General features: G+C 41.8%; 1 protein-coding gene across 1 annotated transcript in view; it reads left to right on the top strand.

The window, feature by feature from the left end:
* The window catches only part of LOC308636447 (ABC-type organic anion transporter ABCA8-like), a 59,714-nt gene extending 38,148 nt beyond the window's left edge, over positions 1-21,566 (top strand). The window contains 21 exon segments of the mRNA XM_081271925.1: positions 3,860-4,033; positions 4,227-4,299; positions 4,302-4,339; positions 6,725-6,832; positions 6,836-6,844; positions 7,587-7,652; positions 8,098-8,113; positions 8,116-8,188; positions 9,442-9,562; positions 10,710-10,827; positions 11,472-11,540; positions 11,543-11,562; positions 13,444-13,604; positions 14,032-14,107; positions 14,181-14,275; positions 15,025-15,144; positions 15,353-15,470; positions 15,472-15,494; positions 19,035-19,114; positions 20,340-20,395; positions 20,525-21,566. Coding sequence (XP_081128051.1) covers positions 3,860-4,033; positions 4,227-4,299; positions 4,302-4,339; positions 6,725-6,832; positions 6,836-6,844; positions 7,587-7,652; positions 8,098-8,113; positions 8,116-8,188; positions 9,442-9,562; positions 10,710-10,827; positions 11,472-11,540; positions 11,543-11,562; positions 13,444-13,604; positions 14,032-14,107; positions 14,181-14,275; positions 15,025-15,144; positions 15,353-15,470; positions 15,472-15,494; positions 19,035-19,114; positions 20,340-20,395; positions 20,525-20,623 — 1,713 coding nt within the window. The 3' untranslated portion in view covers positions 20,624-21,566.
* Positions 21,567-23,312: the final 1,746 nt, after the last annotated feature.

The raw sequence follows: 23,312 nt of genomic DNA, 5'->3' as shown, positions 1-23,312 counted from the left end.
ACAGAAGTGTCTGTCTGATTGGTTCCCCTGCTTGTGTCCACACGCACTTTTGTCAAGCAGGAAGTTGGCCTCCTTGGAAGACCCTCTCCATGTTCCTTTGTTCTGGCCCTGGCCCAGACCTCCTTACTCATCTTCTTATCCTGGCTGCTTAAGCCGGTCCCTATCTCCCTCGGGGTTAAGGCTAGACTTTTTAGCAAATTGGGATGGGACAGCTTGATACCATTATGAAAAAAAAAATAAAGTGATCTTAGCACAAACCTCACACCAGACACAAAATTAATTTGCAATGAATCATAGACCTTGGGGTAAGGCAAATATTTCTTAGATGAGAAAGAGGTACTATAGACTATAAAAGGAAAAAAAAGATAATCTTGAACTTCATCAAAGTAAAAGTAGCTTCTTCTCCTTGTATAAACACCAATAAGAAAAAAAAGGCAAGTCACAGGTTGATAGAAAAATATCCACACTATTTATGTATCTGACAAAAGATTTTATTAAAACTACATAATGAACTCATACCTCATTAGTGAACATAAGTCAATTTTAAAAATGGGCAAAATATTTAAACAGATATTTCACCAAAGACAGTCAGATGGAAAATAGTGCCATGAAATGACAGCTAAAACCATGAGTAATGAGAAAGTTACCCCAACAAGATACTTCTACATAACATGAATATTGTTGAAATGACTGGCGAAATCAAGTTTTTGAGGAGTGGTGAAACTAGTACCTCTCACGCACAGGTGGTGACCATCACTTTGCAAAGCAATTTGACTGTTTCTTGTAAAGTTAAAAATACACCTCCTGCTGCAACTCCACAACTCTTCTCCTGAGTATTCAAGAAATAAAAGCCAGGTGTGTTGGTGCACACCTGTATTCCCAGAGCTTGGGAGACTGAAGCAGGAGAATCACAAGTTCAAAGCCAGACTCAGCAACTTAGTGAGATCCTGTCTCAAAATAAAATATCAAAAAGGCTAGGAGGATGTGGCTCAGTGGCTAAGAGCTCCTGGGTTCAATCCCCCCAGTACTGGAAAAAAAAGAAAAGAAAATCACATTGACTTGAACAGAAGCTTTATTCATACTAGTCAACAACTTTAAAAAACACAACTGTTCCATCAAGATGTGAACTGGTAAATTCTGGTATGGCCATATGATAGAATATTACTCAGCAATGTAAAAGAAGAGAAAATAATAAATCCATTGGTGTGGAGGAATCTCAGAACCAAGAATGAAGACAGACGCAAAAGAGAAAATACTAAAGGATTTCATCTAAGTGAAATTTCATTTAACCTATAGTGACTAAAGGCGTGTTTGTGGGTTTTTTGTTTGGTTGGTTGGTTTTTGCTTTGTTTGGGGTTTTTTTTGTAACCAGTAGTAAAGGCTTTTGAAAGGAGCACAAGAAATTTGGGAGAACAGTGGAAATGCTCCAGGCCTTGATGGTTGTGGTGAATGAATATATGCATTCATCAAGCCTCATGAAGCTGCATATTTTTTATGGGTACTTATTCTTGTTTAAAAACTATACTTCAAAAAAGTTAACTGGAAAGTCAGTGTTGAAGTAGGAGGAAATGACACATTGGAAAAGTCAGAATGTAGAAAGTTAAACTCCAGTGTTGAGCTGACAATTTGTAAATTCTGATTCACAGTTTTTCATTCACCCAAATGAATGGTTTATGTGTCTACAAATCACCCGAGCATCCTGCTAAAATGAAGATTCTGATTCAGTAGTCAAGTCTTGAAGGGCAGTCATAGGGTGGCACGTTTATATGACCATCTCAGGCTAATGCTCATTAGTTTAGTCACAGATTGCAATAGAATATATTTTAACATTCCATTTTTGTTACTCTATTATATAAAATCCATGAGACCTTGCAGAAGTATCCCCGTTTCCTCACCTTCCTCTGCTTCACTTCCTGCCTCTCCCAAACTAGTTCTGTTGCCCAGGAGAAGAGAACACGCCCCATGTTCTGTTCCCTTTCAAGGGCAGAATCTGCAGGAATCCTAAGAGATGCCATTCCCAGGTGTGAGAGAGCAGTCAGTCACTCTGGAGTTAATGTTGTCCAGACTTTAAGACTTCTAAGGAAACCGCCAGAACGAACTTTCTTTGGCTGTACCACAATTTCACCGTCTTTATCCTAAGACCTTGTCTGTCATTTCTCTGTTTCTTTGGAGGTTTTTACCCCTCTGTATAAGTTGGGAAATCCTCAGCTCTCAGCTTGGGGCATCCTTCTCATGATCAATGCTATTGTCTCCCAGCTAAGCTCACCTACCACTAGGGTTTCAAATCCTCCCTCCCTGCTGCTCACTCACAGATTGGACTCCATCCCCCATCTCTAATTTGACCTCTATTTTGACCTTCAATGTGACTCTAGATTCCCTCTCAGCATTTCCTTTGTAAATATCAGAGAAGTCTCAAATTTCATGCTTGCAAAACTGAATTTGGGATTTTCTTAAACACGTCACACCTTCCTATTTTCTGTGTTCTTCAACAGAAGTACCAGGTGCTCTGTCACCCTCCCAGCAACCCAAGTTGATCCTTCCTTCCTCTCTTGCCTTCCTAGTGTATCTAGTCAATCACCAAGTCCTGATCTATTCTCCCACCTGAATGGACCTGTGTGATGTGGGGAGACTTTGATATGAATTTTCAGGTCACATTACAAATTAGTTAGGAGCACCACCTAACTAATCAGAGCCCACCAACACCTGAATTTAGATGTTTTTTTAAATGAAAAAAAAAATGATTCCACATTACTAGAATAGTTCAATGTATAAGTGTGCTAAAATCACATCAATTGACATGTAGTTTGAAAATATATAATTTAATGAGTTTTTTCAGAGAATGATGAGAAATACAAATTACATTTATATTTATGATTCTCTTTTATGAACATATACATACATATTTGGATGGGTAGTGAGTATGTGAATGTAGACTATGACAGAACCACCCTCACTTCTTTTGTTCAGATGAAAGCATAAAGCAATTATATACCTATGATTACATGAGACATATATGATTATATACTTCCTATATGAAATATAGAAAGTATATAAAATACAATACTATATTTAATGGTGTACAGCATGCATACTATATTTAATGGTATATAGCATGCATATTATACACAAAATGTAATTAAAATATATTTAATTATGTATGATATGTAACAATACTAATAATATGTGATAATTTACATGGTGATAGCTTAATAATATTAATTATATAACTTATACCCAATATATGATATATGAATTTTATAAAATTTATAATTAATAGCAATTATATATTTATATTGAAATTATATATTGCTGTATACATTATATGTTACAAAAAATTATATATGTATTATATACTACTAGGTATAATGTATAATTAACATACTAATACTATTATATAATATATGGGAATGTCTTATATGGTATATGTAATTAATCAAGCCACATTTAATTATGAATGTTTTCTGGGGTGTTTGAAAACGGTGGTAGTTTAATACTGCATCCTACCTAGTATTACCTAAGCATAACTTCACAGAGGGACAGAACAGGAGTCCCTGGTGGGAAGCAAGCGGCTGAGACAGGTGGACTCGCCCCCCCCCCCCCAGCCACGAGGTCACCCATCGCCCACGCAGCCCTCTAGCCTCGATTATTCTGAGGTCTTTGTCATGTTCCATATCAGTGTCCTTCATTAAAGCAGCAGATGGACATTGGTGTCCACAAATAACCCGCACCTTTCAGTCCAGAGCCATGATCCAGAGCCACCACAAATAAGGGTTCTGCTTCAACAGTCTCCAACTTGGCCCGCATTATCTGAAGACTCAGGCTGAAAGGTCCTTTTGTGTCTTTGCTCTCTCATAACCAGAACAGCGTGAGGTCGCTGCTGCGGATTTCGGGCCTCTTTCCTTCCGCCTACTGGCTCGGGCAGGCGCTGGTGGACTGGCCGCTGTACTGCCTGTTTTTCCTTTTTATGTATTTAATGGATTACGTCTTGCACTCCCAAGAGACTGTATTTATGCTTGTGAATTATTTCATTCAAGTAAGTGACGATATCCATAAAGCAAATGGCATTTTTTATTTAATTAGGGGATTTGAATATTCAAACTCTTTTATTGGTAGCATGTTGTCATAAATTCAGTGACTGTCAAATCCTGTGCCATAACAATGTTGTGGAGACTAAATGTCCTCCGAGATTGCATTTGTGTTTAATTTCACATTCCTGTTGATTTCAGATCCTGTATGCTATTGGGTATGCCATGTCCCTTATCTTCTTCACATGTGTGATTTCATTCACCTTTCACAAGGGGAAAAAAATAGTGGTATTTGGTCATTTTGCGTCTATGTTGTAAGTATGTTTCTTGTGAACACTTATATATTTAGCCTATGATTTGAATTAATATTTTAAATTTTACCCTCAGTAGAATAATAAATTAATATCGAAGTCTAAAATAGTTGACATTTTCCTCACATGTGGATTCTTTTCAAAATCTGCATCTTTCCCCCATCCCATTTCCATTCTTGTCTTTCTTTAAAGGTGACCAAATTGTTTCTAGAATTACAAGTTTTGAGCTAAAAGGAAGTCTGGAGATTATCTACATCTTTATTTTACTGCAAAACAAGAAAATCTAAAGCCCTTCACAAACTTAAGCAATTACACATTCCACTACTAGCATAGTTAAAACTAGAATGTACTTTCTCCAAACTGCCTAAGAAAAACTTATTTCCACAAAACCACACTTCTTTTGTCTAAATTAGGAGGGAAACTTTGTGTAACATTGTGAGTAACATAATTTTCTGTGACTTCAGGATACAAAAAGTAACTTATTACTTCAATAAGTACCTACTGACTTCCACCACAGTGTGTCACAAATGAAGACTAATAATAGGAAAAAAAGAGATATTAAATAGATAAGTTTCATCCTGAAAGAGTTCTCAGAGGAAAGGCAGATAATAAATAGCCACTCATTAAAACTGGGTGGTAAGAAAAGATTGCCTGCAGAGTTATATTCTATCTTAAAAGTCTGTTATACAATGGAGTGATAAGATGCTTGTAGAAACCAGAGAAGGGTGTTACCTATGAAAATGAAAGCAGAGATTTTCTTTAGAAAGTGAAACCTAGCTGGGCATGTTAGCACACCTCTGTAATTCCAGCGGTTCAAGAGGCTGAGGCAGGAGGATCACAAGTTTGAGGCCATCCTCAGCAACTTAGTGAGGCCCTAAGCAACTTATCAAGATGCCATCTCAAAATAAATAAATAAATAAATAAGTCTAGGGATGTGGCTCAGTGGTTAAGTGACTCTGAGATCAAATTCTCAGTCCTCCCCACCCCCCAAATAAGAAAGTGAAACCTCAAGAAGAGCAAGATTTCAATACATAGAGGGAAGCACAGGGATGCCTGTAGTGGATAATGGGTGAGCAGGCCTGCAGGAGAGAAGCCAAGCTTGTCCTAGGAATGGCTCACCACCTGTGAGGCTGTGCATGGAACTCAAGTTGGAGGACAGGAGGTCCTCATCATGGTGTATCAATTTGCACATGGCTAGCCTTAAAGAATGTGCTCAGGAATTTATTCTCTAGGCTGTGAGAAGCCATGGGTGCCTTTAACACACACAAACATTCTCACAGCCACATAAAATGATGGTCTGTGAGACAAAGAAATCAGAAGCGCTAAAGGTTTAAGAAGCCCTTGCAAGATTTTGGAGGAGACGGATCCAGAGCTTGGGATATTCCTGTGACTTTCTCTTGTCCCTGAATTTTGTGTTTTACATGTCTGCCTAAGCCACTCTGGGTTGGTGAATGCTTACCTTTCCGCACTGAGAGAGTCACCAGAAGTCTCCTTCCATTGTTGATGGTGTTGTTCCTGTAAAAATATCAATTTCAATTTTTCCCTATGTTTATTGCTCATTGACTGTTCTAAGTTTTATCCCCAAGAAGCACTATATGCCAACTTTTTATTGCTTTTCTGTAATGAAAATATTCTGCGTATTGGGTTCTAAGTTTATCCAGTCATATCTTGTTCATGATGCTCTAGTGCTGAGGGCCATTGCCAAGTAGGAATGACGCATCGAAATTTCCTTGCCAGCGTACCCCATGTTAAATGGACTTGCCTTGGAAATTCGCTGTGACATTGCATGTGTGTTTGAGAAAGGTGACCCTGCTCAAGGACGAGGGTGGACCCAGGTTTAGGGTGTATCCTGCAGGTTTTAGGAAGTATCCCGGTTTAGGATAATTTGGGTTGAAGGTGTTCCCGGTTTAAGACAACTTGGGTTTAGGGAAGTTCCAGGTTTAACGTGTACCCTGTGGGGGAATAGGGAGTATCCTGCTGCCTCAGGCACACCCGATCCTTGAGTTCCCGTTGAGTTCTCGTGAGATTCAGAAAGTATTGGAAAAGAAAGCCTCGTGGGGTAGGTGAATTGGGCGGTGGCAGAACGTGGATTTCCCCAGAGGAAAAGAGGCCGGAGTGAGTTCGGGAATAAAGAATTGCTGTTTGAATCTACAAGGTGTGTGGTGGCTCATGATTCTGTGCCCAGCCAAGACTGCGGCACTCTAGGCCCAAGGAATTTATTTATGTCACTCAGAGAAAATGTTAATGGAGATGTGTGTTGATTTCAGTTTGGGTCATGAGGTTGGAATTAAAATTCAGAATGCAATACCTTTAAGCTGAGCTGCTCCTCGATTTGGAACATACATTGAGATTCAGAGAGATTAACAAGCATATTTGTGTTTTCCCCAGGTTACCGTATCCTCTGTGCTTATATGTGTGTTGGAAAACTCTGAAAGTGTTCCACTATGTTTCATCACTTTTTTAGTACCACAAGCCACACTGATTGGCTGTCTGTTCTAATATTTTCATGTGAGTAATGCCCCTGTCTGACCCAGTGTGAGAAACACATGACCAGCTGTGAAGGCTGAGTCTGTGTTGGGGTTCTGCAACATGCAGATCATGCACGAAGCTTAAAATTTTCCACCTCGTGGATTCCAGTGATTTTATGGGACAATGTGTTCCAACTGACCTGTAATAGAAAATGTGGCCCTGGTTAAGAGGCCAGGAGGAAGGGGATGAGTGTTGGAAAGAGAGCAGCCTTCACTGTCCTTCTCTCAGGCATGCTCAGCTTTAGAAGCAAGTGAGTCAAGTGCCCCTAACCTTTGAGCCTTCAGGATTCTAGAGAAGCATCCAATATGAATACAGTCCCTTTTCCTCTGGTCAGCTGCTACAAAAAGGGAGAGAGGAAGGTGCAAGAGTGGAGAGGTACAGTGGGAAAGGGAACAGAAAAGAAGGGACGCTATGAGAGGAACAGTGGGCATAGAAAGGCACAGTGTGGCCTCTGTCCTGGGAGGCTGGCTCAGATCCCCCGGATTCCCTCACCAGGCCATCAGGGATGGATACATTCTATTGCTTCAAACAAAAGCTCAGGGACCCTAGGAGGAAGGAGGTCAGGCCTCACTAGGCCATTTGGGATGGACACTTGCCTGACACTCCTTGGAAAATCAGAGAAAAATGCTAGCAGGGCTGTTTGGGGGTGATTCAAATTGATGAGGATAAGATGCATGCAATGAAAAACTTCCTTTTTAATGGTTTCTATTTCCTCTTGCAGCTTTTCATGTTTACTGTCTTCGATGATGAACAACATACTGGAGAACTATTTCTGGTCTTCCTAATTGTAAGAGTACACTCTTCCTTTGTAATTATTGTGCTTTTTACTGTACGCAACAATCTCAATTCTTATACACACTCTGAAGTGTGTGTTTGTTTTTTAATTAAAGCAGAGATACAATATCTGTGGTCTATGGAGATTTAATATTTATAAAATCTAGGAAAGTTATTTTACAAGGATGAACTGAGAAGATAATGTACTTCTAAATTTTGAGAACACCTCGACTGAAATGATGTAGCAATATCACATAATTGTAATTGTTTCTGGTGATTTTGTAAATAAGATTGAAAATTAATATGATAGCATCCTGATTTACCTACTTGCTATTGGAAATTTGTAATGCTTTCCCTAAATACATTTGTGTAAAGTCCACTAACTCCTAGTTCATCGCTGATACTTAAACCATGATCTTTTTGTGTTTCTAATTGTTCTTTTCTCTCTTTACTCCCAGCCCTTCCTTCATGTTATCATTTTCTTTTTATTCTCCGATGTCTGGAATGGAAATTTGGAAAGAAACCCATGGGAAAGGATCTCTTCTTTAGGTTGTAAGAAATCAAATGGATTCTTTTCTTTCATTGATCAATGTTTTAAGATATTTCTCTTGTATGTGAAGCAATCCATTCACAAAGACATGCCTTGTTCTCGGCTGGGATGGGGTAGGAACAACGTACCAGTACAAATAAAGAGACGTCAGATACCTAATCCAAAGATGGCAATCTAGGGCAGGAAACAGACCTGAAATATTAGATACAAAAATCTCCAGGCTGGGACTGGGGGCCCACACAGGGAATCCCAGCTACTGGGGATGCCAAGGCCAGAGGCTTGTAAGTTTGAGGCAAGCTTGCGTAATTTAGCAAGACCATGACTGTCTCAAAATTTAAAAGCAAATAAATAAAAAGGTCCACGGATGTAGCTTAGTGGTACAGCACACCTGGGTTCAATCTCCAGTACCGAAGGTGGGTGAGAGGCTATATCCAACAGTGTCCTGTGGAGCACCAGCAAAAAGGTAAATCTGGCTGGTTCCATTTAAGGAACAATTTATCTGAATAGATTGGTGGTTGGAGGAATGTTGTCCATCCAGGAAGAGGAAATAGTGTGGCCAATAGGCCAATGACATGACTTAGAGGCAATGACTTCTGTGAACCATTCATCGATGCAACCGTGACCCTCTGTGTCTCCTGTACCATTTAGGTCTCATCTATCACTAGTACAGAGAGTCAGAGAGTGACTGCCAACAGGGAAATCAAGGGAAGAGAGAGACCAGAAACAGACGAGTTCTGAATGTGACAGGCCAGACTTAGGATGGCGAGAAAGAATAAACATGCATGGATTCCAAAGAAATGGCCAGGCTTCATGATGGACCAAGCATCTAAGTTATATTTTCTGAACCAGTCCTGATTCCAAATAGTCTGGTTCATTTTCCCCATGAGAACATAATACCAATGTGTTGGTGTCAGAGCTAAAATTCTCAGAAAAATTGCTTCGTGGAGCTATGATATAAAAATTCTTTGTCAGATAATGGGCTTCAGTTACCCCCCTGAAATAGAAAAACATATTATTTCTCTAGGTATGTAGAATGCAAGCTACCTAAGATGAGAGGGTCGCTCGGGCAGTCCTGCTGTTAACAGAAGCAGGGAGCTTACGAAGGAGTAAGAAAGAGCTCACTGCACCGAAGGAGGTGATGGTGGTTTGTTAACTGTGCAGCCCACTCAAGCATAAGTTTGAAAGAATGCAGTGTTCTTAATACCAGGAGGAAGGCCAGAAGTCAATTGTTAATGGATGTGTTCAATTCTAGAATTTCTCCAAAAAGTGGTGATATGTGTCAAAATCCAGAAGAACCCCAAGAGGAGGATGAAGATGTTCAGATGGAAAGACTGAGAACGGCTGATGCCTTGAATTCCACAGACTTTAATGAGGTAAAACATGTAAAGTGGCTCTTTAATCACATTATATGTGTGTTCAGTGATGTATGCATGCCACAGCCAAATGCCGCAGTCTGGCTGGGCACAGAATCACGAGCCACTCACAGCTTTGTAGATTCAAACAGCAATTCTTTATTCCCGAACTCACACCTGGCCCTCACAAACACGTTCTGGGGAAATCCACGTTCTGCCGCAAAATTCCCGTACTCCACTAGGCTTAGAATCCCAAATACTTTCTCAATCCCACAAAAACTCAACGGGAACTCTAGGATCGGGTGTGCCTGAGGCAGCAGGATACGCCCTATTCCGGCAGGGTACACCTTAAACCTGGAACTGCCCTAAACCTAAGGACGGGATACTCCCTAAAACCTGATCAGCTCTAAACCCGGATCTGCCCTGGTCCTTGAGCAAGGTCACCTTACTAAAGCATACATGCAATGTCACAGCGAATGTCCAAGGCAAGTCCATTTCCACGAGTCCTTCCTCTAAGCAACATGGGGTACGCTGGCAAGGAAATTTCGATGCGTCATTCCAACTTGGCAATGGCTCTCAGCATTTGCATCCACCAGTTCTCAAACCACTTGATTTTCTTTCAGCCTTACATGAGGATGGCTTCTTTTATAGGTTGTCACCATTTTCCCATCTAATGGGCAGATGCAAAGTCAAGTTAGCCTTCTGTGTGTTTCTTAGAGTATGTATGAAGCCAAGTGCAATTGAAATGAGGAAAGCCAGGAGAGGCTTTCAGAAACCCGAAGAAGCAATGCACGTCCCTGCCTGTTGGAGAAAGTGCACGGTACAAAATTCAGAGTCAGATACCAGCCAGGGCACACAGTGTTGTCCTTTGAGGCCGAGACAGTCAAGTGCTTTTCCAGTTCCCTTTGCTCCTGCTCCAAGGAGTCGGGCAGGCTGTATGAAATAATGTGCTCTGGAGTAGCAGCTTTTGTAGGAGAGAGAAATGACACTGTCTCCTCTCCAAAAGTAAGTGCGAGTCTAGGAGAACGACCAATACGCACATCCCCTACTAGCAGAAGGACGTCTCTGACGCCAGGCCTGGGCGGCAAAGGGTCAAAGCAACGGGGAGAGAGCTGATGCTGTTAGTGGAGAGAACAGAGGTCTAACGCGATTCACTTGACCTTCACAGAAGCCAGTCATTGTCGCCAGCTGTCTGTGCAAGGAGTACGCAGGAAAGAAGAAGCATTGCTTCTCTAGGAGGAAGAGCAAAGTAGCCACCAGGAATGTCTCATTCTGTGTCAGGAAAGGTTGGACACTTCCCCAGGGGTGGCTCCTTAGAGCTCTGAGGTTCCTGGGGAGAAGTGCTTAGGCACCATGTCTGAGTTCACTTGCAGGTCGTGAAGGGTGGCCTCAACAGCTCTTTTCACATGTCTCACTCCTAAGTTAAATTAATTCGCTTGCCCCGTGATTCGGGGCCCAGTCATGTCTACGTTGAGCCTGTTCAAGGGACCCACTGGAGCCAGAATGTAGTTCTTGAATAAACACAGTTGGTTTCCTAGTGGTCATTATTTTTCACAAGAGAATGGGCTGGGGAAGCTCCAGCATCTTCTGTAATCTCAACCAAGAGGTGGTTGATGGCCTCAATTTGTGCCATTGTCTCACAGTGGTTAGGATCACAGGAGGCAGACTCGGACACTCCTGGCTTCCAAGAGTGGCTCTGCCACTTCCCATCAATGTGACATTGGGCACATAACCTTAATTTTTTGGAGTTTTTGTCCCCAAATACATAAGAAGAGATTATGATAATTTCTCAGGATGGTTGTGACAATGAAATGAGATACTACCTACAAAACACACGGCAAATATTAGTCACATAGTGAGACTTTAGATTATTATTCTTAATTTTACCATTACAATTAAATCACATTGTCACCACTTTTTTTTTTTCCAGGTGAAGTTTTAGGGTTGTTAGGACACAACAGAGCTGGTAAAAGTACATCCATTAAGGTGATAACTGGAGACAGAAATCAACTGCTGGCCAGGTAGGTGAATTATATGGGACATATGTCATCGAGTGGTGCTCGGAATAAGTTTGTAAGCTGTGACAATTTTATAAACAGCAAGATGCCACTCAGTCATTACATGATAGACCAATATGTAGAATGTAGTACATAGAAGAATATTTTAAACGTTGGCACAGAGCTACACTCAAAACTGAAGCCCTGAAAGGGAGTAATTATCCATGATGTCAAAGGCAGTAAGAATTTTCTGCATCAGATCAGAAATCAAAAATCCATGAGCATCATCATCTTTCCAATATGTAGTATTTTGATCTTGAGTTAAATTGCTTTAAGAAACCCCAAAATATTTATTGGTTATCATCATTGTCCTTCACAAAGCACGTAGTTCCTGAAATATGTTTTTTTTTATGAAAATACACTGTTTCTTGGGAATGTTTTTAATGAACGGCTGATAAATGAGCCACAGGGATGTGAAGTGGACTGGTACTTCAATTTCATCTACTGAAATGGCCGAGCAAGATCAGGTTTATCAAAGGGAGAGACATCATGGGATAGAAATAAAACTCTTCTCTGAGATTCTCTGGCAGAATCTTGAAAACTCCTTTGGGAAAGTATGTCCAGGGGGAGCACAGGACCAAATATAAAGGAGGAGGTCTGTGGAATTGCCCCATGGAAAGGGGTGGGTGGTCAAGCCCAGAGGGAACGCACAGCCAGGAGTACTACTGACAAGTAGCCTACTAAGAGAGAGAACACAGGTGTTCACCAGCCTCAGAAGCCACCGCCACTGCCTAGTGAGAGCAGGTGTTCACCAAGGGGACCTTTGAGTAAACGTTGGTGAGTCAGCAAACCCTAACTGGACTCCCTGCTTCTGTAGTGACGGCCCTCCACCTCAGTCACCACCTGGACCCAAAGTCAACATTTAATTTCTTATTAAGCATTCGAGAAAAGGAGACATAACTGCTCCTTGATTATATTGGGACAAAATGTTTTAAAACCCAAGTAAGGTCTGAAATACAGTCAGCTATTGGCACGTCCAGAAATGAGCTGAATGGGATCAACCAGCGGGATGTTCTCGGCCATGTCATTCTCTTGCTAATCTTGCTCTGGGACTGGAAAGTCACCTCCCCCTTGTCTTATGGGTGGCAGGAGTGGACTGCCATGTCCTTCTGCTACACCTCTGTCCCTCTCCCCTTGCTCGCTCTGCTGCCTCTGCCTCGGGTCCAAGAACAACTTCATGCCTTCGTGGGACTTTGCTCTCAGCCTTTGCTCTGCTTCAGATCCCCTGGCCCCAGCCTCGTCCATGACTGGCACCTTCTCTTCTGCTGAAATGACCCCTTCAGCAGACAGGTTCCCTGAACATCCACACCAAAGTCCCTCCCCTGTTCTTCTCCACCCGGTCTTATAAATGTCCACCCCAGCACCCCTTCTGGCCCGTCTTGGTTCTGTCCACTCATTTCTCCATTGCCTGATCCACTCAATAGACTGAAAACTCCAAACCACAGGGCACTCATTACCCCACCATCCATTGTCCTGGTGGTCAGCACAGCATTCATTATGTAGGAGGCACCTAGAGACATTTCATCCATGAGCAAAGCTAAAGAGTGGGTCATTAAATTAAGGGGCTTTATTCAGTCAGTGTTGAAAACATTGGCCATCACTGGGGACCACGATGGCAGGGTGACCACACTTGTGGGATCCTCCGTGTTCAACTCAGATTACAATGCTGGCTGCACACATGTTGATTTACAGGCGCTGACCCTGACAAGCTTTCTCCCATGCACATGATCACAGATCATCAAACTCCAGGTGGCCCTGCAGCCTACCTATGTTGGTGAAGAGAAGGCTGCGGTGGAGGGACTCCGCGGCTGAATGTAAGCTCTGAGTCGGACCTTTTATGAACAGGTGCTACTCCAAGGGAGCAGCGGAGGGGACGCCCCTGGGTTCCTGGGGTACTGTCCTCAGGAGAATGTGCTATGGCCCAACCTGACCGTGAGGGAGCACCTGGAGGTGTTTGCCACCGTGAAGGGGCTGAGCAGAGGAGATGCTGAGCTGGCCATTGCACAGTACATGGGGCACCTGCAGCTTCTGTGTCAGGGAGGGGAGAAGACTGGAGTGACAGCATCCACGGGAAACTCAGGACCAGGGGCTGTAAACACCCACCCGGGTCGTGCTGGGCAGATGCCCACCTGGAAACTGGTTTACTCAGATTGATAAACATTGTTTTTTTTCTCTCTCTCTGTCTTATTAAACAAGGTGAGAAAATTCATTAGTAAACTTTATCAAAAAGACTGCAATTTAAATGATGGAACAATAATTTGGATCTTTCAAAAGAGCACTGTCTTTGTGGGTGGGGATCCAACCAGAGGGTGACATGCACTCCCCTCCCCCACCACTTGGCCTCTGAGCTCTGCTCCCCACCTGACCCTCCCAGCCTCCCCTCCCCTCAGCTGGCCTTGGGGTGCAGACTGAGGCTCTGCTGGGTTCCTTCAGGTTGGTGGATGCATTCAAGCTGCAGGATCAGCTGAAGGCTCCCGTGAAGACCTTGTCAGCCAGAATAAAGAGAAAGGTATGGGACAGGGCTCAGGTGGCTCTGTGCGCCCTGTAGACAGGTGCAGGACAGACTGCCCCTCTCGTTCCAGCTGTGCTTCATGCTGAGCATCCTGGGGAGCCCGTCAGTGATGCTTCTGGATGAGCCATCCACCGGAATGGACCCCGAGGGGCAGCAGCAGATGTGGTGGGGAGCATTACCCCCCTTGGGGGCTGGTACAGACCACCTGGCAGGGAGTGTGTGAACTGTTTTCCTCCTTTACAAATTGTCTCTTAAATTGTTCAATGTAAATATCTATATCTATCTATCCATCTATCTATATACACATATCAATTTCCTTAGTAAAACCAATATTTGACCAAAAAAATTTCCCTGATAATATTTCACAATCATTTTTCATTGAAGGAAGAATAAGCATCAATAGGGCTTGAAGGAGCTCACACTGGGTACTACAGTGGCTCAGTACCTGTCTTAGGTTAGTATGGACGTGTCTGCACCACTCCCATGGTGGTACCCAGTACTTGTAAGGAGAACAGTAGTCCTCCTTACATTGGGACTGTTCATCTTGTTGTGTCTATTTACTGTGCATGTATTTTCTTCCCACCAGGTCGGGACCACACTGTTGATGATTGTGTCCTTCTGTTCTCCACGCAGCCTTTCTTCCTGAGCATTTCTCTCTCAATGCAGCCTTGTCATAACAATGCACTCTGTAAATGCCCCTCTCCAACGCACCTTTGGTACCTTCCGGCCTCAGCAGCTCTCACCTGGCTCGCCCTTGCCCATCCTCCCTATCTTCTTGAGTCCTCCCTTGCTTAATCTCTTGTGTTAACTATTCCCATTCAGGCCCAGTGAAGATTTCTTTTTTTTTTTTTCTATCTATCTATGACTAATAAAAAAAGATTCGCTAAATTACAAATACTCTCTTGACAATCCAGGCAGGCAATCCAGGCCATCATTAGGAACACAGAGAGGGGCGCCATCTTGACCACCCATTACATGGCGGAGGCAGAGGCAGTGTGTGATCGCGTGGCCATCATAGTGTCTGGAAGGCTGAGGTGAGAGCCTGTCATGAGGCCACAGTTGAGCATGTCTGGAGGTTTTTTCTGTGGACTGGGAGAGATCACTGTGAACAGCCAGTGCGGCTGCACCTAGGCTTAACATGAGGACCTTGGGATTGGCCTGCAGCAAACCAAGGGTCTTAAACATTGCACCAGACGCCTTTTCTTCCTTCCTCTTATGATTTCATGCTCCTCTGACCTCTAGGTGTATTGGCTCCATCCAACACCTAAAAAGCAAATTTGGCAAAGATTACCTGTTGGAGATGAAGGTGAAGACCCTCGCACAGGTGGAGGCCCTCCATGCAGAAATCCTGAGGCTTTTCCCCCCAGGCTGCTCGGCAGGAAAGGTAAAGATGGTTCCAAATGACCCCTTTGCCCTTTCAGTTACATTGATTTGTAAAGGAAATGTCAAAGAAAGATTATTCACTGGACACTACAGGAAGTAAGTCAGAGAAGGGAGAGGTGGTGTAAAAGCCTCGGCCACGTGTGCCAGGTACTATCCACGTCTCTGGTCATCTTCTTGAATCCTTGCAGAGATTTTCAAAGTAGATACTGTGAATCCAAAGAAAAGGAGATAATTTCAAAAGTTTTGTGAGAGTCTGGTGTTTCATAGATGAATTATTATCTGTATAAAGAGGGAAAAATTTGATGGGGAGACAGATTAGGTGCCATGACTAAGCTAACAAGTGATACAACCAGGATGTCAATCTAATCGTTTTGTTTCAAAGCTATTAATACTTTGAATTTTATATGGATTTGCATACTGGCACCATTCTGACGAAAATTAATATAGCCAAAGTCAAAGATTAACTTTAGGGTCATTTTTCACACTTCAAATTTCCTGCAGAGGAGAAATTATCTAGGAGTTAGGAGAGAAAAAGGAAAATGAAGAGGAGTAAGTCATAATGACAAGGCAGAAAAATATGTTTCTACAGTGGAGTATAAATATAAAAGTAATACTATAACTCAATGTGTGTCTGTGACTGCGTGGAACTCTGTCACAAAGGTCCATGGAATGAGTCAAAAAGATGAGGATACATACCCTATAACCATGTGAAATGCTATCCTACCAAATAAAATCTAAATATAAGATTTTCAAATGCTAAAGAGACAAACGTTTATCTTAAAAACAGAGTATTTAAAATTACTATTGCTGGTATTATTTACAGAAGTCCTGATCTCCCAATCAGAAGCTCAATGATATTACTGTACAGTAGGAAGGCAGTGTGAGCCTAGTGAGGGAGAAGAGGTGTGGAGGTCCTGCAAGATACACCTAGATTTTACCCTTGTAGGGGAACTTGAAGAGTTGACAGTTTCAGAATGTAATTTAAGGAGGAAGACAAGGATCAGGTGTTCAGCTTAGAAAGTTAGGTGGGAGGAGATTCTGCAAAATCTTGGAAGAACATCTGCTCTGTCCATGCTCACTTCCATGCAAGACGCCAAGGACACAGATCTGTCTTACTCTCCCTCCCTGCAGCTATTCCTCTTTGAGAACCACCCCACTTCTGGTTAGAGATTCACCCTAGACTTTTCATTCACACCAAGCACACTCTACTGAAATAAAGACCCAGATACCAAATGACAGTAATCAAAACACTGTGATACGAATATAAAGACAGAAGTACAGACCAATGGGAGAGAACAGAGAGCCCAGAAAGAGATCCATGCCAACATGGTCAGTTGGGCTTCAACAAACAGGCCAGGAATACACTGTGGGGAAAGGACAGTCTCTTCATCAAATAGTTTTGGGGAAACTAGATATTCACGTGCAGAAGAATAGAATTGGACCCCATTTTTCACCATGCATGAAAATCAATTAAAAGTGGATTAAAGACTTAAGCCTAAGACATAAAGGTATAAAATTCCTAGAAAAAAAATATAAGTGAAAACCCTATGATACTGGTCTTGGGCATGTGTTCATGGATAGGACACCAGAAGTGTTGGAATGAAAGCAAAAATAAACAAGTGGGATTTCCACGAACTAAAAAGATCCTGTACATCCAAGGAAATAATTCACCGTGAAAAGGCAGCCCACAGGGCGGAGGACTATTTGCAAACTATGTATCTGATTGATAAGGGGTTAGCATCCAAAATCTATAAGAAAGTCCTATACTGCAATAACAAAATAATAACAATCTGATTTTAAAATAGGCTAATGACTCAAACGGACCTTTCTCCAAAGAAGACGCACAACATGTGTATGAAAAAAGCATTCAATGTCACTTATAATTAGGGAAATGCTAATCAAAATCACAATGAGAGGTCACCTCACACCTGTTGGAATAGTTACTATTGAAACAAAAAAAAAAAAGACAACTATTGGCAAAGATGTGGAGAAATTGGAACACTTGCACACTGTTGGTGCAAATGCAAAATGGTGCAGCCACTATGAAAACCAGTATGGAGGTTCTTCCAAAAAGAAAGAAAGGCAGAGGGAGTGAGGGAGAGGGAGGAAGGGAGGGAGGAGGGAGGGAAGAAGGAAGGAAGGAAGGAAGGAAGGAAGGAAGGAAGGAAGGAAGGAAGGAAGGAAAGAGAGAGAGAGAGCTACCATAACCCTATGACCCAACAATCTCACTTTGAGGTATATATACACAAAAAATAAAATCAAGATCTCAAAGAAAGATCTGAACTCCCATGTTCATTAAAGTAGCACTGTTTGTTTTTTAATTTGTTTATTTGTTCTTTTTGGTTATATGTGACAGTAGAATGTATTTTGACATATTATACATATATGGAGTGCAGCTTCCCATTCTTGTGGAGTTTCACTGGTTGTTATCCATATATGAACAAAGGAAAGTTATGTCCAATTCATTCTACTGTATTTCCTAATCCCATCTCTGCTCCCTTCCCTTCATTCCCCTTTGTCTAATCTAATGACCTTCTATTCTCCCCTCCTCCTGATTGTGTGTTAGCATCCACATATCAGAGAACATTTGGCCTTTCATTTGCCTTATTTCACTTATCATGATAATATCCAGTTCCATCCATTTACCAGCAAATACCACAATTTCTTTCTTCTTTATTGCTGAGAAATATTCCATTGTGTGTATATATATATATCACATTTTATTTGTCCATTCATCTGTTGAAGGGCACCTGGGTTGGTTCCATAGCTTAGCTGTTTTGAATTGAGCTGCTATAAATATTGATGTGGCTGCATCACTCTAATATGCTGACTTTAAGTCCTTTGGGGGATATGCTGAGGAGTGAGATAACTGGGTCAAATGGTGGTTCCATTCCAAGTTTTCTAAGGAATCTCCATACTTTTTCCAGAGTTGTTGCACTGAAGCAGCACTGTTTTTTAATAGCTAAGACATGAGAACAACTTATGTGTCCACTAACAGATGAACAGATTCTTAAAAAACTGTTATATTTTATACCTACAATGGAATACTATTCTGCTTTTAAAAAGAAGGAAATTCTGCAATACATAACAACATGGATGAACCTTGAGGACTTTCTGCTAAATTAAATAAGCCAGTCACATAAAGACAAATACTGCATGATTCCACTTATGAAGTAGCTAAAATATTCAAGTTTATAAAATCCCAAAGTGGAAGGGTTGTTTCCAGGGACAGAGCTGGTAGGGGAATGAGGAGCTGCTAGTTACAGGAATAAATTTTCAGTTAAATAAGATGAAGAAACTCTAAATATCAGCTGTTCAACCTGATACCATCTGATATGACATTAAACTTTTTTTTTTTTTTGGCACTAGGGATTGAAACTAGAGATACTTTACCACTGAGCTACCTCCCTTGTTTTGTTTTATTTTAAGGCAGGGTCTCAACATTAAGCATTCTTAACCATGTTTATAAAAGGTAGAAAGACCAGAGCAATGTTGAAAGGTAGTTGACACTCACCGTGAGTGGTCTCTCCTCTCCTCTCAGGTACTCTTCTTTGATGGTTTATAAGTTACCAGTGGAGGATGTGCAACCCTTAGCCCAGGCTTTCTTCAAATTAGAGAAGCGTAAGTACCGTGACTTTGAAATAAGACCCTGAAATGAAGATATCTCTGAATTACATACAATCTATCCCTGTGAAAAATGAAATGTGACCTAATGCATTAAATTTAAAAATTGAAACCTCAAATTGAATTTTAGGAACACCAGAATCTATGTGTGGCAGAGAATGTTGGAAGTGATTTTTATCTTTGCTTTGCGGGGCTTTCTTTCCATGTGTTTTTGCATAAGTCCAAACTTAATTATTTGTACATTTAAAGAAAATGCTTTCTATTGGAACATGCCTATATACTTAAAATTCAATTTTCTATCAGTTGGCATTTGTTTTATTGCCTTGGGCAGTATATGAAGAAACTGGCTCCGTCTGGCCACTGAACCAATCTTCTTGGGTCTGTTGCACTTCATCTGACCACACCCCATGTGTTATTAGAGGGTCACGTTCTCCTTGCCATTTTAGCCCTTGCACTCTGCAACCTGGAGTGGTGCTGGTTAGAACTCCACTCTGTACTGTTTTAATTGTCACTGCTCTGTGATATCTTCACACAGTTGTCACCTGCCCTAAGGAAGAGAATTCGATCTCCTGGTTCTAGAAGACCCTGTGACTCCTGTTGATAGCATCTGCACTCCTGTTGTCAATCTTCTTTCCATTCTCTGAGCTGAGCACCCAAACTTCCAGGCCATGCAGTCATTTCCTGCACTCCCTAGATTGGCACCAACCCCAGTACACGTCTCAAACTTGAACCGGCATATTTTCATTCTGCTGGGCTCCTATCCAAACTCTAACTGCCCTTCACCGTCTGTTTTGGTCAACAAGAAGGGTTGTTAGAGGTCACTGCAGTGGCTTTTAGAAAGAGCCCCCTGTACACAGCCACTCCCTAGGAAACCTCAGATATTCCGTATAATCAGAGGCAACCTTTTTCAAAATGTGTCTTCCTTCCGCATCTTCCTTCCAGGTAGGAAGCCTTGTCAGCCTCATGTGCTCCCTTAAATCCAGATTTCAAAAACTGCACAGCCTATAAGCCTAACAAGAGCCATTATTTTCCCCCAAATCTAAGCAAACTTCTCAGTTTGTTTTTAACTGGATGATGTGTTTAAGTCATGAATAAATGTTATCTTCACCAAAAATTGAGATTGTCAAAAAAAAAAACGTATTGTGTGTACTACACGTTGACTTACGAGACCATCTAGATATAAAAATACATGATCCGCTAATGTTTTTCCATCCTCCCACAGTCAAACAGAGCTTCCACCTGGAGGAGTACAGCCTCTCCCAGTCCACCCTGGAGCAGGTGGGTCCCATTCAGGGATTTGCACCATCTGTGGAACCTGAGTGTGTGAGATGTGCCTGCTCTGCCCTCCCTCAGAGCCGCAGGAGGCAGAGTGACAGGTGCCTCTCTGTGCTCACCCCTCCCTTTCAGGTTTTCCTGGAACTCTCCAAGGAGCAGGAGCTGGATGTTTTTGATGATGAACTTGATCCTTCAGTGAACTGGAAGCTTCTCCCACAGGAAGAACCTTAGGCCAGGAGTACTCTATGTTCCCGTGGAAGCCTGTGGTTGCTTTTTAAAGACTTTCATTTTGGTAGCATCAATGTCATATTCATGGAAACTACATTATAAACACTGAGATGGCTCTTCATGTAGGGAGAGGAGCGGCCAGTGTAACTGCAGGGACATGGTGGATGACCTGTCTGAGCCGCCTCCTGCCCCAGCCTCTGCACCTCCGAAGGCTGCTCTGCCTCCATTTTCCTGTAGAATGCTAAATAAATACATTTACTTTTATGCAACTAAGTTTCTAAGTATGATAAACAGACTTTCTTTCATATTTTTGAGTCAAAAATCTTAAAACACACTTTTCTAACTCAGAGTAAGGATTCCATGTATTTGTTCTCTGAATATTTATGATACTTTAAAAAACTGATATCGTCATAAAAATTTACTTTTTTAAGTAGATTTCAGTATGTTTGTTATGGCTAAAAGTCACACAGCATCATTCATCATAGTATCTGATATCAATGTACTTAATACACCCATTGGCAACACTACGACCCAGACACACTCTGCCAAACCAAACACCTGCCATTAGGAATAGATGGCACTTTTTATTTCTGTAAACCAACCGAGTCCCATTTTCATAGTATTTTCATATATAGGCTGCTGAGAGCCATAGCCTAGTAGGAATGACACATGGCATTTTTGGTTGAAAGGTGATGCCAGCAATCCATTGAGATGATAATGATTATGTTAAGATGCGCATTCAATTGGAGATTAGACCCCTGCTGTCCACCTCGGCCTTCTACTTTGGAGCTCTCGGGAGACTCCCGGAGAGTTCCCATTGGTTGTGGAAGTGTGGTAGGAGGGAATTCCAGAGGAGGGATTTCCTGTTGGTGTAGTGTGTCCCAGGAGAAGGCCGAGTGCGTGGCATTCGCGGGAGTTTTGGAAATAAAGTTTGTTCCTGCTTGAGTGGCTTTGAAAGGGTAAAGTTTCTAAGCTGGAAAGTTTGAATTAAAATGTAAAAGATTAGGTACTATTAAGTTCCTCTTTTACACCCAGATTCCTGAGATAGTTAAGACAACGCCCTACTGGCCATTCAGCCTAGGGCCCTGTGCAGTTCGTCACAGGGCCCGAACCAATCAGTTTGAATGTGTACTCAGTTTAGAAGTGACCAATCACCCCTGCCCAGCCTGTTCCCGCCAATGAATGGACTAATCATGTATCAGAGTTGTTGTTCAATTTTCCCGCGCCTCATGATGATTTGTTCTGATGTATGCAAAGCCCCCCACCCTCTCCAAAAAGTGTACTTAAGCTCTGCTTGAGCTCTGCTCTGGGCTCCGGGCTGCTCTCCCTTCTTGAGTGAGCATGGAGTCCCAGCGCGCTGGAATGGATCCAATAAATCCCCCTTGCAATTGCATGAAGCTAGTCTCGTGGTCTCTTTCTCCGACGTTTCGCCTGACCCTTACAGCTTGTGATTTTGTGCCCAGCCAGACTTCGGCAATAGGCCTCAGAGGTACCTGGATTATAATTGATCTTCCATGAATATTTGTCACTCAACTTCAGAAAGCTGATAAATGTAATAACAGAGCAAGTGATCAAGTAGGTTAAAAATGAAAAATAAATATCATATATTTTTCGAAATGTATTTGTTATTTTGTGTACTTCATGTGATTTTTCTCTCTTGACTCTATTTACAAATTTCATTGAAATCCTATTAAAATAAATTTCTAATGCTGATGGTGAACTGGTAACGGGGTAGATACTGGATGTAATCACTTTAGAGTATTTTGCTATACCAGAACTTAGACTAGTGCTTTGGCTATTGGCCTCATTATTATCCCTCATCTTTCAAATATATTGATTACAAACCAATTTTAATTACCTTCTGTGACTACCCCCAATTCATGTATAAAAACAGAGAGGTTTCATATTTCTATTTTGGGGGCTTAAGTTTACCTCTCTAGTTTATTTTCTGTTACGCAGAAAGATGTGGCTTGGAATCCCTCTTTCAAGACATGTTTAGGAGTCAATTCCACCTCACTCCATGGAGTGATTCATTGTAGGTACTGAGGATTGCTTACTCTGCACATATTACCATGCTAGAGAGGACGTGGTTTTTACACCAGTGGGGCTTTCATCAAGAGTATGAAAAAATTTATGTCATAATTCACTTTTTTTCTTGAATAAACCATACATTTCTTTGTTAGAATATTCTTAGAAAAGGTACTTAATTAAGTACTTGAGGAAGCAATATATTTTGGAGTAAGTCTCTTGATAAGATGGGTGACTCAGGGGACCCTGGGAATTAAAAACTCCTCTGTGCTTTGTTTCCTCCTCTTCCTCCTCCCCCATGTGTGGGTTCAAATTGCTCTTGAACTCACCTGAAAAATTTATGATGCCTTCACTCTCTACACCTCTCCTCAAAGCAGTGGTTCTACAAGTGTAATCTATGTACCAGTGTCGTCACCATATAGGAAAACTTGCTGGAAATGCCAATTCTAGAGGTTCATTTCAATCCTCTTGAGCTAGTAACTCTGGAGGTAAAACCCAGCCATCTGCCTTCAACAAGCCCTCCATATAATTCTGATTCCTGTGATATTTGAGAACCACTAGATTCTTTGTCCCCCTCCCCAACCCTTTTAGGACTAATGAGTAAAAATGCAGTATGTTTTGATTAGTACAACTTTCTTCAATTTGTTAAGAACAAAGAATGGCT

This window comes from Spermophilus citellus (assembly GCF_964194105.1).
Source record: "Spermophilus citellus genome assembly, chromosome: 17".
NCBI classification, from domain to species: Eukaryota; Metazoa; Chordata; class Mammalia; order Rodentia; family Sciuridae; genus Spermophilus; species Spermophilus citellus.
This window is presented reverse-complemented; position numbering and strand designations above follow the sequence as displayed.